This window comes from Juglans microcarpa x Juglans regia, chromosome 5D (genome assembly GCF_004785595.1).
Source record: "Juglans microcarpa x Juglans regia isolate MS1-56 chromosome 5D, Jm3101_v1.0, whole genome shotgun sequence".
Classification (NCBI taxonomy): domain Eukaryota; kingdom Viridiplantae; phylum Streptophyta; class Magnoliopsida; order Fagales; family Juglandaceae; genus Juglans; species Juglans microcarpa x Juglans regia.
The window spans coordinates 28,731,855-28,748,193 of record NC_054602.1 but is presented as its reverse complement, the minus strand read 5'-3'; the positions used below and the strand labels follow the sequence as shown (position 1 = coordinate 28,748,193).

The following is a 16,339-nucleotide window of genomic DNA, read 5'->3' as shown; positions in this document are numbered from 1 at the left end:
TTACAGCTCGCTAGGCATGAAACCCTCCAAATGGGAGGCTTGCCCCTAGCCATACCAGAGACGGAGTCTCCCTTGAGCATGCCTTAAGAAACCTCTAGGAGTGCCCTTGAACCCTGCTCGAATATCCTTCAATGCTCGCTAGGCGTGCAACCCTGCCCTTAGGAGGCTTGCCTCGAGTCGCCACATAAGAGATGAGGTCTCCCTCTAGCACGCCTCGACATCCCATGGGATTGCCCTTGAGCCATGCTCGGGGGTCCCTCAATGCATGCTAGGTGCACAACTCTCCCTATAGAAGGCTGGCTCCAAGCCATGCCAAAGATGGGGTCTCCCTCAAGCACACTCGAGAACCCCCGAGAATGCCTCAAGCCTTGCTTGGAGATCCCTCAATGCTAGCTATGCAAGCAACCCTCCCCACCGAAGGCTCTCCTCGAGCCATGTTGGAGTAACAGTGTCTCCCTTGAACACACATAAAGAACCCCCGAGATCTCCCCTTGCTTGGGGATCCCTCAACACTAGTTAGGCATGCAACCCTCCCCTTCAAACGCTTTTCCTGGGCCATGATGTAGCGACTTCAACAACTCTAGAACTTCATGCCTTGCAACTGTTCATGTATGAGCATTTGGGCTCCCCAACTGCTTAGTGCAAATTTTCTTTGGGAACAAGCCATCAAGCTCCACAAATGCCTCACGTGGATTTCCTCCAAAAACGAGTCGTTGAGTCCTACGACCACCACACGCGCACTGGTTAGCTTTGGGCTGAGCTTTCGAGCTCCACAATTGCCTGGCATGGTTTTTCTCCAAGCCCATTGCCTAGTAGGTTTCCTCTATAGATGAGGAAGGGCTCTATAGAGTGGTTTTTGGGTTAGTAAACTCCATAACTACCTAGCGCAGGTCTTTAACAGCGACAATCAAGAACAACCTTCCTCGAAGGGGCGCTCAATAAGTAACATAGGTCAGAAATGCAACAAGGCTCCTGACATTCGAAAGTCACGGGCAACTCTTCCCAACGTGTCATTGTCTCCCACAATGACAATGATAACGTTTCTTCGTAAAATCTCTCTCGAAATCTGACTTGAAAAGTACTTTTCTCTAAAACACATCTTCAACTCTTCCCAACGTGTCATTAGGGTTGTAAATTAAAATTGGAAAACTGGACCGGAACGGACCGGTTTTACCGATTTTGAACCGGTCCGGTCCGGGACCGGTTCTTAGAATGTGAAAACCAACCGGTTCCGGTTTTAGGATTTTTTAGACTGAACCGGACCGGTTGATAAAAAATATATATATAAAATAATATTTGTATTATTGTATATATAAGTTTTATGCAAAATATTATGATATATTAATATATAAGTTTTATATATTATGTATAATTATAAATTTTTATGTGAAATTTTTATATATAATTATATATATTCATATATGAAATAATTTCTTATTATAATTTATAAATTATTACATAAAATGTTAATACTAAATCACTAAAGTTTATAACTAATACTAATAGTCTAATATAGACTAATGACTATAGTTATACTTATAATTAATACTACAAGTTTTTACTAAAAGTTTATAACTAATATTAATATTAAATATATAGTTTATAACTAATACTAATATATAACTTATAACTATACCAATAGTCTAATATTAATACTATTATATAGTCTAATATATTAATAAAGGTATAAAACAGATTTTTTTTAAATCAGTTTTTTTTTTTTTTATAAACAAATTTTTAATGATAAATTGTGAAACTTACATTTTAAAAAAACCGAAAAACCAGACCGGACCGAACCGGAAGTATCGGTTTAGGAGGGTAACCGGTGCGTAATCGGTTTTAGAAAATACAAAACCGGTACATACCGGTTCAGTCCTAGATTTTGTCCAAAACCGGACCGGACCGGACCGGACCGGTTACACCCCTACGTGTCATTGTCTCCCACAATGTAGGACTAAAGTGACATTGGACAACAGCAACAAGCTGAGTTATTTTTCACTTTCTAGAATAATTTGAACACAAGTTCAATGTCTATATGATCACCACAACTTTTTTTTTTTTTTTTAAACCCAATCCTAAATCATTAATGCATATGCCTTTATAAGACTGATAATAAAGATGCGGATAATGATGTTCAGAATGGTATGGTATCTTCAGCATAACTTCTTATATGCCCCGCAGGATTTTCTGAAACTGAATTAGCAATGCAGAAGTAGACAGTTTTTTGGAATGTTTAAGATTTCTAATTTTGTACAGGCAGGCAGCTCCAAAACTATTCTTTGAACTTCTCCACATAAAAGGATTCTGCACCGAGTTTATTCAACAAAATTTCAAATTCGCTATCTATCAACATTAAGGTTTTGTTGCTCTTCTTCACTGTTGCTTTTTAATTCTCATAAATCTTCTATAGTTCTCATCTTTTGCTGTTCTTAAGTTCACAGGAGCAAGGAATAAAGTTGATTGAAGATTGACCAAGCTCACACCAAAGTATGATCAGTCAACTGCACTGTTTTCGCCTCTCTCTCTACATCTTTTATCTGGGATGAATGGCATCAGGGACTTTATCCGACCTCATACCATCGACCAGGAGGTCCCTAAATGTATTTATAAATTTAGAGCTGCTGCAGTTTAGCTCCTCAACCTTGATTATTGGCTGCGTGAATAAGATGAGGACAGCACCTGTAACACAATGCAAGATTATTGAGAAGTTGCATTTCACAAAAAAAAATGGAGAGATGATATGTAATTGCTGAAGGTATCCAGTCAATCAAAGTTGGTTACTATTGGCCATTTCCCTTCTAGACAAATTCATATTTGTAACACTATCAACCTTTGAAGTAGAAAAAGGAAATGCATTCTCATTCCAATTGTAGATGAACAACAATCTGCAGTATTATGTAGCTACTGGTTTGGTGGCTAGAGGTTTTAGATCATCATAATCAATTCCAACTTCAGGTAGATTATTCATTTTCAGGGATGAATAAAAAGATGATGAGCAAAAGAAACGAAGAAACAATATAACTCAGCTGAAAAAAAAACATTACTGCATCAAACCGAGTTTTTGCTCAATAATGGCATTACACAATCGTGGATTGAGTCTTCAGGGTTCACAACGTGACTGTACCTGATACATCTTTGGCCCCTTCTTGAGTAGATAGCCAACACTGTTTAAATTATCCACAAATATGTCGATATCAGGAACTCTCAGGCCAATCCTATCTGCCAAACCGTAAATTTCCTGAAATACCATAACATATATATGCATGACTCATTGAGCACAAATCATTGCAAGAAATGACAGGAAAAGCAAGACCTCATACAGAAATAGAAAAACAATCTTTCTGGTCCAGTTCTGATTGCTTATTGAGAGCACTTAAAAACCGTTTTGCTTCTTTCTGTTGACTCATCCCCCCACTCCGACCAAAATCCACAAAGCCATGTTCATCAACATACTTATCATACAAGGATTCTTTCATTATTTCAACCACGTCCTGCATGACCCATTCTGTAAATCAGATGCCCAGAAATTTCATAACCAAAATTTTAGTAGTTTTATACCAATATAAATTTGTGTTGTCAATTGCTAGTACTTTCGCTGAAAAAGATTTGCACTTTTAATCCACAATATCTACGTAAAATAATGGTTCTTGTTATTATTTATCAAATAACAATAATATGAGTAATGCTGGATCAAGTCCTAGGGTGTGCATGCCATGTGCACTTCCTCTAAAAATAAATTGGGACCCACTATTAAAAAATAGATTTTTTTTCATGTGCGTCTCAGATTTGCCCACTCTATTCAAAGGGAGTGCGCAGATCTTACGCACTCTATGACTATACAAATAATTTCCCTATTCATAATGGTTCTTGTCAGATTTAGTGTGGCGTCACAAATGGACACAGAACCAACACAATTTATTTAACTTTCATTACAACCTTCAAGATAATTTTCTTAGATAGATATGATGAAATCCTAAGTTTTTAAGGAGATCTAGCTTTAAACTGGATTTTCTAGTCTTGGCCATTTCAAGTACTATATGGTAATTCCTCATAGTGACAACTTTACATATTGCAAGAGCACTTCAACATTGAGCTTCCCTGCATAGTTATAAAAAATCTCTTCATATTCGATAAACAGTTGAAAATTATTTATGGGAAAAGAAAGTAATAACAGGCTGATGATATGAACATCTAGATATATTAAACAGTAAGCATTGACCAGTGCATCTTGGGCTGTTATTTCTTCTCTTAACTCTAGCCGAGCTCGAGCCTCTGCTAGCCTCACCAGACTTTCCAGTTGCCTTGCAGTTATTGGTGTACCATCAGCTGATGCACTATGGCCTCTGAGTTGTAAGTAAAACTTCTGCAGGATTTCTGCTGCAGGCTTTGACATTCTGATTTTAGAATAAAAAATAGAAAATGGGGAAAAAAATGAAGCAGATTGAAAGAATGTAAGTACCCCAGTGGGATGATATAAGCTTTAGCATAAGCAAATATCTGTTCTAGAGATGAAAGGAAAAGATTACAGGAACTCACCTAGGAAAAACATATGTTCGTGCATAAGTAATATATTTGCGAAGAAGTTGCGCAGGTACTGGAAAAAAATCTCTATCCTTCTTCGGATCAAGTCTCAACCTAGACACTAAAGAACCACCATTTACATGTATATCTATGCCTCCAGCGCTTTGGTATGCTGCATCTTGTGAAGCAAAATCATAAACAGTTACATAGAAAATACCATGTCAGCGAAATTGAGTTCAATGAAAAGTGAAGACATTACCTTCATAAACCACAGATAGAGGACAAAAATTGTGAACACACTACCTCTACGTTTTTTTGTTGCTGGTGGATGTTCTCCATATCCAGAATGAAGCTGCAAAATAAACATTTAACTCAGACAAATCAGTGACTAATACACAAAAGCTTGAGATGCAGGTGGTGGACCTAATTAGCTGATGGGAATCAATAGATGATACTCGATTTAATTGGGATTAGCACTTTGTTCAATTCAGTTGAGTTGCACATGAAAGATTACCTAGAAGTATCTGCAGTTCTAAAGAACTGAGGAATTTTGCAAACTGATACCAATTTGCTGAAGAAATTTACTAGTATACCTGATACTTGCTGAACAAATCATAACACATGCTTATTTTTTTTTCTAATACAAAATAGCAATTCTAGCACAGTTAGTCGTGAATTTTTAAAATCACATTAATTCTGAGTGATTATTCCAACCTGTCACTGACTGAATGACAAGCTTAAAGCTTAGATAAAACCACGGCATGTCATGCCAATCTACCACAAATAAGATATGACTACATGCAATTCGCTAATAAGAATGCATTGAAAAGAAGTGGCCTGATAGCATAACTTACTGACATTATGTGCTCTGAAACTCGCTTATCCAAAAGTTCATCGGGTTTATCAAGTAATATGAAGACCAAATCAAATCGTGAAAGCAGAGCAGCACTCATCTTCAAATTTTCATTAACAGTTTTTGCACGGCTGCAATTTGATATTGCTTAATAATTCAGTATAAAGTATCACAACTTAATAAGTTTTCTCACTGCCCGAGAAGAAAGAAAATTTTAGAGACATCTAACATCAGTATGAGAATAGTCCACTAAGAAATAATTTACATAAGAACTGGATCTTAAAATTAGTTACTTGTAATGACCACCAACAGGATTTGCTGCTGCTAAGATAGAAGTTCGTGCTGATAAACTTGCTACAAGTCCAGCCTTTGCAATAGAGACACACTGTTGTTCCATGGCTTCCAGTAGGGCCTGTGGTGATCCCAAAGCAAGTAAAGCTCAGTCTTCTTACTAAAGAGGGCAAATCAAAAAAGTTTTATCATCAGTGGGACAAACCTGATGTTCTGCAGACATTTTGTCGAACTCATCAATACAGCACAATCCACTGTCTGCAAGTACCATGGCACCTATTGGGAAATTCAATTGTTAACTAAAGAGGATAAGTATTAAACTCTCCACGCAGGGGGGACAATACACAGGATCTGGAGACTTCTATTTTTGTTTTTTGTTTCTAGCAAAAGAGTACAATGTCAATATTTGGAGACTCTTATCTTCTTTTTCCTCCTTTTTTTTTTTTTTTTTTTTTTTTCATTGAAAACTTCAGCTAACTGTGGCATTCGTCAATATATGTCAATTATAAGGCAACAATATATATTACATGCAGATGACAAAAAATAATTAAAATTTTCCTTTTTCGGTACCTTTTGTTGGCAGTATGTAATCATTTGAGAGCAAGACATCACATTTTCCCAGGCAGTACCGTATTTTAAAACTATAAATATCACACTTAAAGTAGTTTTTAACAAACTGGTGGGCACATCTGTACACACGTGCAACCAGAGAGAGTCCACAAACTACTAACTAGGCATCCAAAATCACTATTTTATGAAGTCTTTTAATCCTGCTGCAAGAATTAAAATATAAATTTTGATGTTGTATATAAATAAAAAAATTTAAGTGATTAACCATTTGCGAACATCCTGTTTTTTGGAATTTTAAACCAATTTTAAACCACTCAAGAAAAATATAGAAGATGCAGGAATCATCCAAACTCTGTTGAAATACTTGTGAAATTTAGTCAATCAATCACAACTGAATCATGAGTAAAGTATTCCTACTTCAACAAATCAAAGGTAATAAATAGGGTAGCCAAAACATCAGATTTTGATGGAAAAAAAAAAAACAAGAAAATAACTACCAGCCTCAAAAGCATAATCGCTTGTCATGGGATCCTTCACAACAGCCACAGTGAGACCAGCTTTAGTAGTGGCATTACCACACACATAAATTCCACGCGGAGATACTGCAGCTGCTGCTTGCAGTAGTTGGCTCTTGCCTAGGCCAGGATCTCCTAGTAAAATGAAAATGGCATATGTTCAACTTCTCCACCCAGAAATAGATATAATAGTCATCCTTACCTTGACCACTATTTGATCAAAATAATTTTGATATTTATTCATAGTTTTGTGAAGACTGACCAGGTTTAGTTCCATTGAAAAAGAGTTTAACATACCAACAACTATGACATGAATGTCTCCTCTGACAGGAACCTTGTTCCTATCCTTTGAATGCTTCCTTACACCTCCAAACAGTGCTAGTGTTATTCCCGCTATAGAGAAAACAGCAATCAGCATAAACGCACATCTATAATCATCAATTTCAGATATGTTTGTCTGGAACCTTGCTTTTTTTTTATAAGCTGTCTGGAACCTTTCTACAGCATGAGTTGCATTAAAAAAAAAAAACTGCTACAGGTGTGGTTATGATATATAAGTGAAAACTTGAAGAATCAAATCTGTTGAAAGGAAACTCCACTTATCATATTCAAAATTCAAGTTGGCATTGGAATGTAAGCATTTTAAGCTACTGTTAGCAAGAAGTCAAGAAACTGTTGTATTTGTTTCAACTGTAAGTCAAATAAGATGGGAACTTGATTTGGGAGAATCTAAAACAGAAAACCAGCACATTCAATATTTCCAGAGCAAGAAATTAAAAATGTAATGTTTTGAATTTGGCACTATCATGGCCTGTAAAGGGGCTGATCGGAATCACACAATGGTAATCAAATCGATACAATAGGGATTAGGGAAAATGAACGAGATAATTTCCAAGAACGGATTCAGCATGAAAAATTAGGAACTTATCAACAATAATGTATAGAATACATATAACTTCACCTTTAACAAGCTCATGCCCATAAATGGATGGACATATGGATTGAAGTATTTGCTTGAATATATCTGAACCATGTTCCTCCAAGAACTTCACAATGAATTCCAAGTCCCGTGGAGAAAATGAGAATAAATCGAGCAGCTCCGTAGCTCTAGCTTTAGAATTTGACTCTTGCAAATCCTCTGCTGTGGACTGCGATTTGGAGTTTTTTATTGAAACAGCTTCTAGATACAAATAGTAAAACCCTTGATTTTTACTTTTTGATTTTCCTGAAAATAATGAAGTTTGCTACAAACGGTATTAGCCATCAGAAACAGTTCAGGGTCTGCAAATTATAGATTTGTACTGGTATCCGTCAAGAAAGAAGTGTGGCTAAAAAAACCAATATATTTTAGTTAAAAAAACCATACATAGTACAATAAAAGAGATAAATGATCATGCAAGAATCCACGTATGGAAATCATCTATAGAGTCAAAGGTCTTTACCATACCTCCTCCAATATCCATGTAATTGTTGATTACTCTGATAATTCCAGTGACAGTCACCACATCACCAGGTATGCAAGCATCAACAAGATCTTGAGTCAGTTCACATTCTACTGTTCGAGGCACCCGGCCTTCTTCATGATCTTCAGACTTTAAAAGTTCCTGCAGCCTAGAGAGATGCAAGAAAAAATAAAATGAGAAGAATGCTATTTTAAATAGGGATGGTTGGGGAAACTCTAAACACGTATATGAAAAAAGAAGAAGAAGAAGAATATGATCGTAGAAGCATTGAATGAAAAGTTAGCACCAGCAGCTTACCTTATTTTCTGAAAATCTATTGTTTGAGCAGTAGACCGAATTGGATTGAAATTTTTACTCTTGCACCCATTTAAATCACAACTCGGTGGTGGTGAAAATTTTCCATCAGGAAAAATACGCGTAATTTCTGTTTTACACTTTGCACAGTCAAAACTCATTTGCACCACTAGAGGTCTGACAGTGCTAGCCTTTACAACAGTACCACGAACAGATACAAGCTTGTCTGTCATGTCAAAAAGTATTATCATTTATATTGTTTCCTTCACCATACTACTACCCTGGTGCTGAACACAAGAAAAAAACAATTACATGTTCTTTTTTTTTTTTGGCGGGGGGGGGGGGGGGGGGGGGGGGGGGGGGGGGGGGGGGGGGGGGGGGTTGTGGTGGGGTTAGTTTGCGAAAACTTACAAGTTACTTTAACACTCACCAATATAAGCCGCTTTTAAGTTCTTTAGAGCAATCATAATTTCAGGGTAGTTGTGGAGATGTATTATCACTTTCACGCCATTCTCCACGTTCTTCTTCTCCCATTTGGTCAACAGAACCTGTATCCAGTGTAAGCAATAACTATCCTATCCCAAAAAGTATATTATAGAAAAAAGGAAAAAAAGGGACAAATGTTCAAGAAATTCCCAACATAGTTATTTTGTACCTTGTGAATTGCAGCACTCACACACAAGAGAGCTATTTTAGGTTTATCCTCCAACATTAAGTAAAATTCCTCAATCACACATATTTTTTGAAATTGTTGCAAGTCCATTGACAAAACGAAGGCACCATCATCATCTTTAACCTGTTAGCGTCATCAAATGTCAACCTTCTCCATTATCTAAGATAATAATCTGAGATGACTGCCAACACTAAATCCAATCAGAAGAAAGTAAAAGCCAAGCGGATGTCTAAGCAATGTTATATCATGAAAAGAGGACCAAACATTTTCCAATCTCACAACAAAAGCATTTCATTAGGAAATTTTTCTGGATTAATCTCCGTATACATCATCGCGTTATAGAAGACCAAGCCCTTATAAAGGATGATTCCTCAAATCAAGCTCAAGATAACAAAGCTGATTCTTAGGCTAAAATCAAGGCTGTAATAGCTAGGAAATTGCAGCCACAGACTTAGTCTAGTTACTTAAAATAGACTCTACATAATGTGTATATATGTTGTATGATCCTATGTATGAAGTGTGAAAAATCCTATTGATTTAGAGCAGTGAAAAATTATGTCAATATTAAAATTCTATCATGGCATCCACAGAGCCAGCCTCTCACGAGCAATCGATCCCCTCCTCAGAAATCCCTTCTTCCACAGCGCAAACACCCCTAAACCTCCCCCCCTCCAACCGATACTCCCCTAATTGCCCTCAACATTACTGCTCAGATCATGAGAAAATAACACCATCAACCTTTCCCCAATGGTGCACCCAATTTGAAGCCCTCCTTATCGATTATGATCTTCTTGATTATGTCACCAAAGACAACCAACGCCCCACCCATGTTGGATCATCTGCCTCTGCCCTCCAAAAGATCCACTGGGTTCGCCAAGATAAGCTCATCCTCAATGCTATTCCGACCTCCACTGCCACCACCATCACCCCTCTCATCTTTGTCGCCAAGACATCCCATGAGGAATGGAAAAAACTAAATGCCATATATGCAAGTAAATCACAAACCAAAGCCATGCAACTCAAGGAGTAGCTTACCTTGATTAAGCGGGGAAATCACACAATACCGGATTACCTGCACACTGTGAAGGTTCTTGCAAATGAAATTGCCCTCATAGACCACCCCATATCCAATGATGATCCACTCTCTACGTCCTTAATGGTCTGGGTCCTGACTTCCGTGAGATTGCTGCACCCATTAGAGCTAGGGAAAAATCCTTGGCCTTTGAGGAGCTTCATGATCTCCTTGTCAGCCATGAAAGCTACTTGCACCGTCTTGAAGCCACCACCCAGTAGCTGGCTACAAAAGCAAACTACTCCAACTGCCGCTCTGGTTCGAACACTTCGATTGGGAGCCCTCAACAACGAGGGTCTTATAAGTCGAATGGGCTTTCTCGTCCTTCAAGCCTAGCTCGCAACAATGGTGGCCCGAATCGTGATAATAGGAGGACACATAACTCCACAGGATGGCCCAATTCGAGCAAGCGTCACTATCAGCCCAAGTGCCAGTTTTGTGATCAACTGGGTCACACTGCAAAAAATTATCCTCGGTTGCACTCTTCCGACGCCACCGTGAATTGTGCCTCTACTTCTCATACCAAGGATAGTAAATGGCTCATTGACTCTGTTGCATCTCACAATATTGCTGGCGATCTAGCTAATTTATCTATCCACTCTGAATATGATGGTACATATGAAGTTGTCATTGGTGACGGATCAGGTTTGCCTATCTCACATATTGGTTCTTTGGTGTTTCAATCACCCACCCGCACCTTCCATTTAAACCATACACTTTGTGTTCTAAGCATACACAAAAATTTAATATATGTCCATCATTTTACATTTCAAAACAATGTTTTCGTTGAAATTTCACCCCTCTTATTTCCTTGTGAAGGATCAGATCACAGGGGAGATCCTACTCAAAGGTGCATGTGAAAACGGTGTCTACACATCCCGGACTCATTGGTGGCTTCTCCTTCAAAAATGGTTGCCTATGTGCATGAGTGGACCTTGATTGATGGGTGGCACAAGCGTTTTGGACATCCGTCTCTCAAAATTGTCCACAATCTAGTTAACTCATTTTCCCTTCCAGTAACAAAAGAGTGAATGCCTCATCTATGTAATTCTTGTTCAATCAATAAAGTGCATAAACAACCTTTCCGTTCCACTAGTCTTCAAAGTCATGCTCCCCCTAATCTTATTTACACTGATGTTTGGGACCCCTCTCATACTGTTGGACTTGATGGTTTGACGATACTATTTGATTTTGGTTGATCATTTTACCAAATATGTGTTGTTCTATCCTATGGCCACCAAATCCGGTGTAAGTAGTATATTTCCACAATTTAAACATCTTGTTGAAACTCAATTTCAAACCAAAATCAAAAGTCTCTACTCAGATAATGGTGGTGAATTCCTTATTCTTAAACAATATCTTTCAATCCATGGAATTAGCCACTATACTACCGCACCCCATACACCACAGCAAAATGGGGTCTTCGAACGCCGTCATCGCCACTTGGTGGAAATCGGTCTCACTCTCCTACATGATGCCTCCTTACCCCTATCCTATTGGCCTCATGCCTTCCATACTGCCACCTATATGATAAATCATCAACCCAAACCACTATTAACTAGCAAATCCCCTTATGAAGGCTTATTTGGTCAGCCCCCAAATTATCTCAAATTAAAAAAATTTGGATGGCTCTACCTCTTGCTCACCAGGCACTATAACACCCACAAACTTCAACCCAAATCTATTCCTTGCTTGTTCCTTGGCTACTCTCAAACTCAAAATGCATATAAGTGTCTAGACCTCACCACCAACCGAATGTATATGTCCAGAAATGTTTTATTTGATGAAAGCCAAAGCCCCATCAAGACCCATGTCGCACAGACCGAGTGCCCTCCATCTCTCCAGGCTGCTTTACTACCACTAGTGCCTCCACCGCCGATACTGCCTCTAGTGACTCCAGACTGTGTACTTGCAGCTTCTACATCACCTCCAGGTAACCTTTCTGCTCTCTCTTCTCCTAATTTGCATAATTTCTCCTCCCATACCCCTCGTACTGAACCACCCGCATAGCACCACAGCAAGGTCACCTCGCCATGTGAAAACCCGACATCGCCCACCCCTATGAACACCCCACAGTTGTTTCCTCCTCTGCATCGACCGAGTCACCACTTGCCAAACCACAGAAAACCCACCCTATGACCACCCAATCCATGAATCAGATTTACAAACCTAAACAATTTTATTCAATCACAAAACACCCAATCAACCCACCATTGAACCAAGTTGTGTGAGTCAAGCACTCTGTGATCCTCACTGGCGAAATGCTATGGCGAGCTTACTGCCCTAATGAGGCATGGTACATGGGAGTTGGTTCCACCTCCTAAGCACTGTAATCCAGTGGGTTGTAAATGGGTGTTCAGGGTTAAGAAAAAGGCGGATGGGTCCATTGATCGATTCAAAGCTCAGCTTGTTGCCAAGGAGTACAATCAGCGCCCCAGGTTGGATTACAAGGAGACATTCAGTCCTGTTGTGAAACATGCTACTATTAGGACCGTTTTGACAATTGTTGTGATGCAGAGGTGGATACTGAGACAACTTGATGTGAATAATGCATTTTTGCATGGCGAGCTGACTAAGAATGTGTATATGGTCCAGCCTCCAGGGTTCAAAGATATGTCCAATCTTGACCATGTTTGTAGGTTACGCAAGGCAATTTACGGTCTCAAACAGGCTCCTCGGGCATGGTACTCTGCTTTGAAGAACACTAATTGATCATGGTTTTCAGAATTCAAAAGTTGATTCGTCACTGTTTATCTATCAGTGTGGTTCTGTTATATGTTGTTTTTTGGTTTATGTGGACAATCTTATTATTACAGGCAGCAATCCCAACTTTGTCTCTTCCATCATTTTCAAACTTGGAGCTCGGTTTTCTCTAAAAGACATGGAGCAGCTCCATTTTTCCTTGGGTGTGGAGGTCATCTACACTACAACAGGTTTATTTTTGTCGCACCATAAATACATTCGTGACCTGCTATCCAAAACCAATATGATTGGTGCCAAGGATGTCTCTACTTCTCTGTCCACCAGCACTGCACTAAAATTAGTTGATGGTACTTCTTCTGTTGATAGCATAGAATTTCACCGTGTGATCGGTGCTCTTCAATACTTGTCACTCACACGTCCAAATATCTCATTTGCCATCAACAAATTGTCTCAATTTATGCATAAACCGACAATCACACATTGGACAGCTGCAAAGCGACTTCTCGCTACCTGAAGCAGACAATTTGCCATGGCATTCAGCTCTGCAAGAGCACTAGTCCAATTCTCACCACATATTCCGATGCCGATTGGGCTGGTAGAACCATAAATACTATCCGAAATAGTGAAGGGTGCTTGATAATATTCCATTCCTTGAAAGCCAGTGAATACTAGAGCCAGTGAAACGGTAGCTACTAAAGCATAAACTGCTCGTTTTTCCTTCCCCGCGAGTATAGCATGATGAGCCCAAGTTACGGCAGCTCCGGATGAAAGGAGAATAGGGGTATTACATCCGCCTATATAAGTTTTCTTGGCTCCAATCCCATTTCTTGGAGTTCCAAGAAACAAAAGGTTGTCGCTCGCTCGTCTACTGAGGCCGAATACAGAGCCCTTGCCAATGCTACCTCTTAAACAATGTGGTTGCTTGCCTTGTTCAACGAGCTTGGATTTCCACTCAAGTCTCCGCCAACACTGCTATGTGATAATCTAAAAGCAACACATCTCAGCTTCAATCCAGTTCAGCATTCACGAATGAAGCACATTCAGATTGATTTACACTTTGTTCGTGACATGGTTCAACAAGGCACAATTCACTTTCGTCATGTCAACACCTAAGATTAGCTTGCGGATCTTCTCACAAAACCATTGTCACAACAACGTACGGAGCTTCTTCGAAACAATATTGGTCTTGCCGATGGCAGCTCCATCTTGCGGGGGCGTATAAAGGATGATTCCTCAAATTAAGCTCAAGATAACAAAGCTGATTCTTAGGCTAAAATCAAGGCTGTAATAGCTAGGAAATTGCAGCCACAGACTTAGTCTAGTTACTTAAAATAGACTCTGTATAATGTATATATATGATGTACGATCCTGTGTATGAAGTGTGAAAAATCTTATTGATTTAGAGCAGTGAAAAATTCTGTTAATATTAAAATTCTATCAGCCCTCCTAATGCTTGATCGCGATAACATTCTTCCTGCAATTTAAAGTTTTTTTTTAATGATATATAAACCACTGATTTGCTTTATTCCCAAAATCATTGCCCTGCCAATCTTGTAGTAACTATGCAATGGAACGTCAATCCCTTTGATCGAAACTTTAGTGACTTAAATATGGCAACTGGATTAACAGAACATAAAAAAAATTTCATCTTAAACTCGTCCATAAATTGAATGCCTAGGCCAAAGGGAATCCAAATACTAAAGCAACTCCCGACGCAAGAATAATAGATCCCAAACATAGAAAATTAGAGCTGAAAAAAAAAAAAAAAAAAAAAAAAAAAAAAAACCCATTCAAACGTAGCAAAACTCCCACACTAGGAAAAGAGAAAAGTTATGGTCGAAATTCACTGAGCGTAATTCTGAAAGGGAGACCTGAGAAGCGAGATCTTGGCCTGGTGGAGTAGAAAAGAAGCAAAAAAGCTCAGAAATGAGCTTGAGCCAACTTTCTTCGACGGCCGGGAATAACTGCTGGGGGAAGTAAGAGGTCAAGACGTCCCAGTAGCCGCTCGAGTCTACGGAGGCGTAGTCCCTACCCATGCTCACGCTCATGCTTTTGCTCTGTTGATCAGCATCTGAGCCTGGCCTTGCGAGGTTTCCTTTCTTCCCTCGAAGCCTTCGGTAATTTGGCTCTCAGGTTTTGGCGGGAGATTTGGCAGTCAAGTTGTGAAGCGTCGCCGTTTATGTTGGAAGGTTCGACCAGGCCATCTTATATCTATGGTGGCGACAGAACGTGCGAAATTAGGACCGCAAATATTATTTTAAAAAAATTATATATTTATGAGTTATTTATAAAATTAGTATTTTAATTTTCACTCATTTGTAAAACGAAAATTATATTTGCAAGTTAACGTACACAATATATATAGTAAGATTTGATTTACAAAATAATTAAATTTTAAATTTTCATTTTACAAATTAAATTTTTTCATATCAATATTTTTATGGATACGTGATTCACACCCGCTTAGAGCATTGACAATGGACTAGTCAAATGTCAATGCAAGTCTAAACTTTAGTTAGATATGAGAAAAAACCTCTATATTGGACTAGCCAATAGTCCAAACTTTAAGACTTGATAAATAGTAAATCTTAAGTCCTTCCCAAACATGACTAGCTACTATTCACAATGGAAAGTAATATTTAATTATTTCATCACTTCCCTCTCTCTTTGAATGGTAAACATGCATGGCATGCACATTATTTCTACTGATTGATAGAGTAGACACATTATTTCTACAAAACATGAAAATCTAAGAAATATATAAATTGTATTTGTAAAAAAATTAAAAAAAATAAAAAATATTATATTATATTATTATTTTAACTTTATAATAACTAGTCCAATGTCAACTCACCTAGTCAAAAATTGATATTATAACCAAAAGTTAAGATTCTAGTCAAACTTTAGACTTGGTAATGGCTAGACCATTGCCAATACTCTTATAAGTAGAACTATTTATTTATTGAAAGTTACTTTAGTTTTCGACTTTCTAGTATTAAAATAGTTCATTTCCTTATTTATGTCAATCTTAAGACTAATTATATAATTACCGTATAGCATATTGATGAAAACCAAACATAACAAATAAAAATGTTAAAAGGGTAAAATAGTACTAGAAACAAAGAATTTGAAGAAATATTAAAAATGAAAAAAATAATAATAATAATTCAATAAAGTTAATTGAAAAGGCAAAGTTAATTGAAAACAAATGTTAAAAATAAAATTAAAAAACGAGAGAAATAGGCAAAATGTAGCCTTCTCACATAGGGGGACTTGATCCAAGCAAAACCTGGTTAGGGAACTAAGGTCATGCCTGGGTTGGGAAGGGGTCAACTAGACCCACGAAGAGAGGTGCACTCTTGGGATGAAAACTGACCATATTAG

The 16,339-nt window shown here is 38.1% G+C and overlaps 1 protein-coding gene across 3 annotated transcripts; it reads right to left on the bottom strand.

The window, feature by feature from the left end:
• Positions 1-2,276: 2,276 nt before the first annotated feature.
• On the bottom strand, positions 2,277-15,122 carry LOC121264004 (probable DNA helicase MCM8). Of its 3 annotated transcripts, XM_041167018.1 has the most exons (17): positions 14,827-15,122; positions 9,163-9,303; positions 8,938-9,055; positions 8,511-8,733; positions 8,198-8,361; positions 7,712-7,975; positions 7,048-7,143; positions 6,733-6,885; positions 5,871-5,941; positions 5,668-5,786; positions 5,376-5,505; positions 4,825-4,873; positions 4,537-4,699; positions 4,220-4,394; positions 3,321-3,491; positions 3,125-3,238; positions 2,277-2,679 (listed from the first exon to the last, which is right to left on the bottom strand). In XM_041167018.1, exons 1-17 carry the CDS (start codon positions 15,001-15,003, stop codon positions 2,647-2,649), a joined length of 2,361 nt encoding a protein of 786 aa, XP_041022952.1. In that variant the 5' UTR covers positions 15,004-15,122; the 3' UTR covers positions 2,277-2,646. The 3 variants fall into 3 exon arrangements, 2 of the variants coding, with proteins under 2 accessions (XP_041022952.1, XP_041022953.1); XM_041167019.1 differs by lacking the exons at positions 2,277-2,679; positions 3,125-3,238 and having other exon boundaries at positions 3,315-3,491; XR_005940433.1 differs by lacking the exons at positions 2,277-2,679; positions 3,125-3,238 and having other exon boundaries at positions 3,361-3,491; positions 4,220-4,377.
• Positions 15,123-16,339: the final 1,217 nt, after the last annotated feature.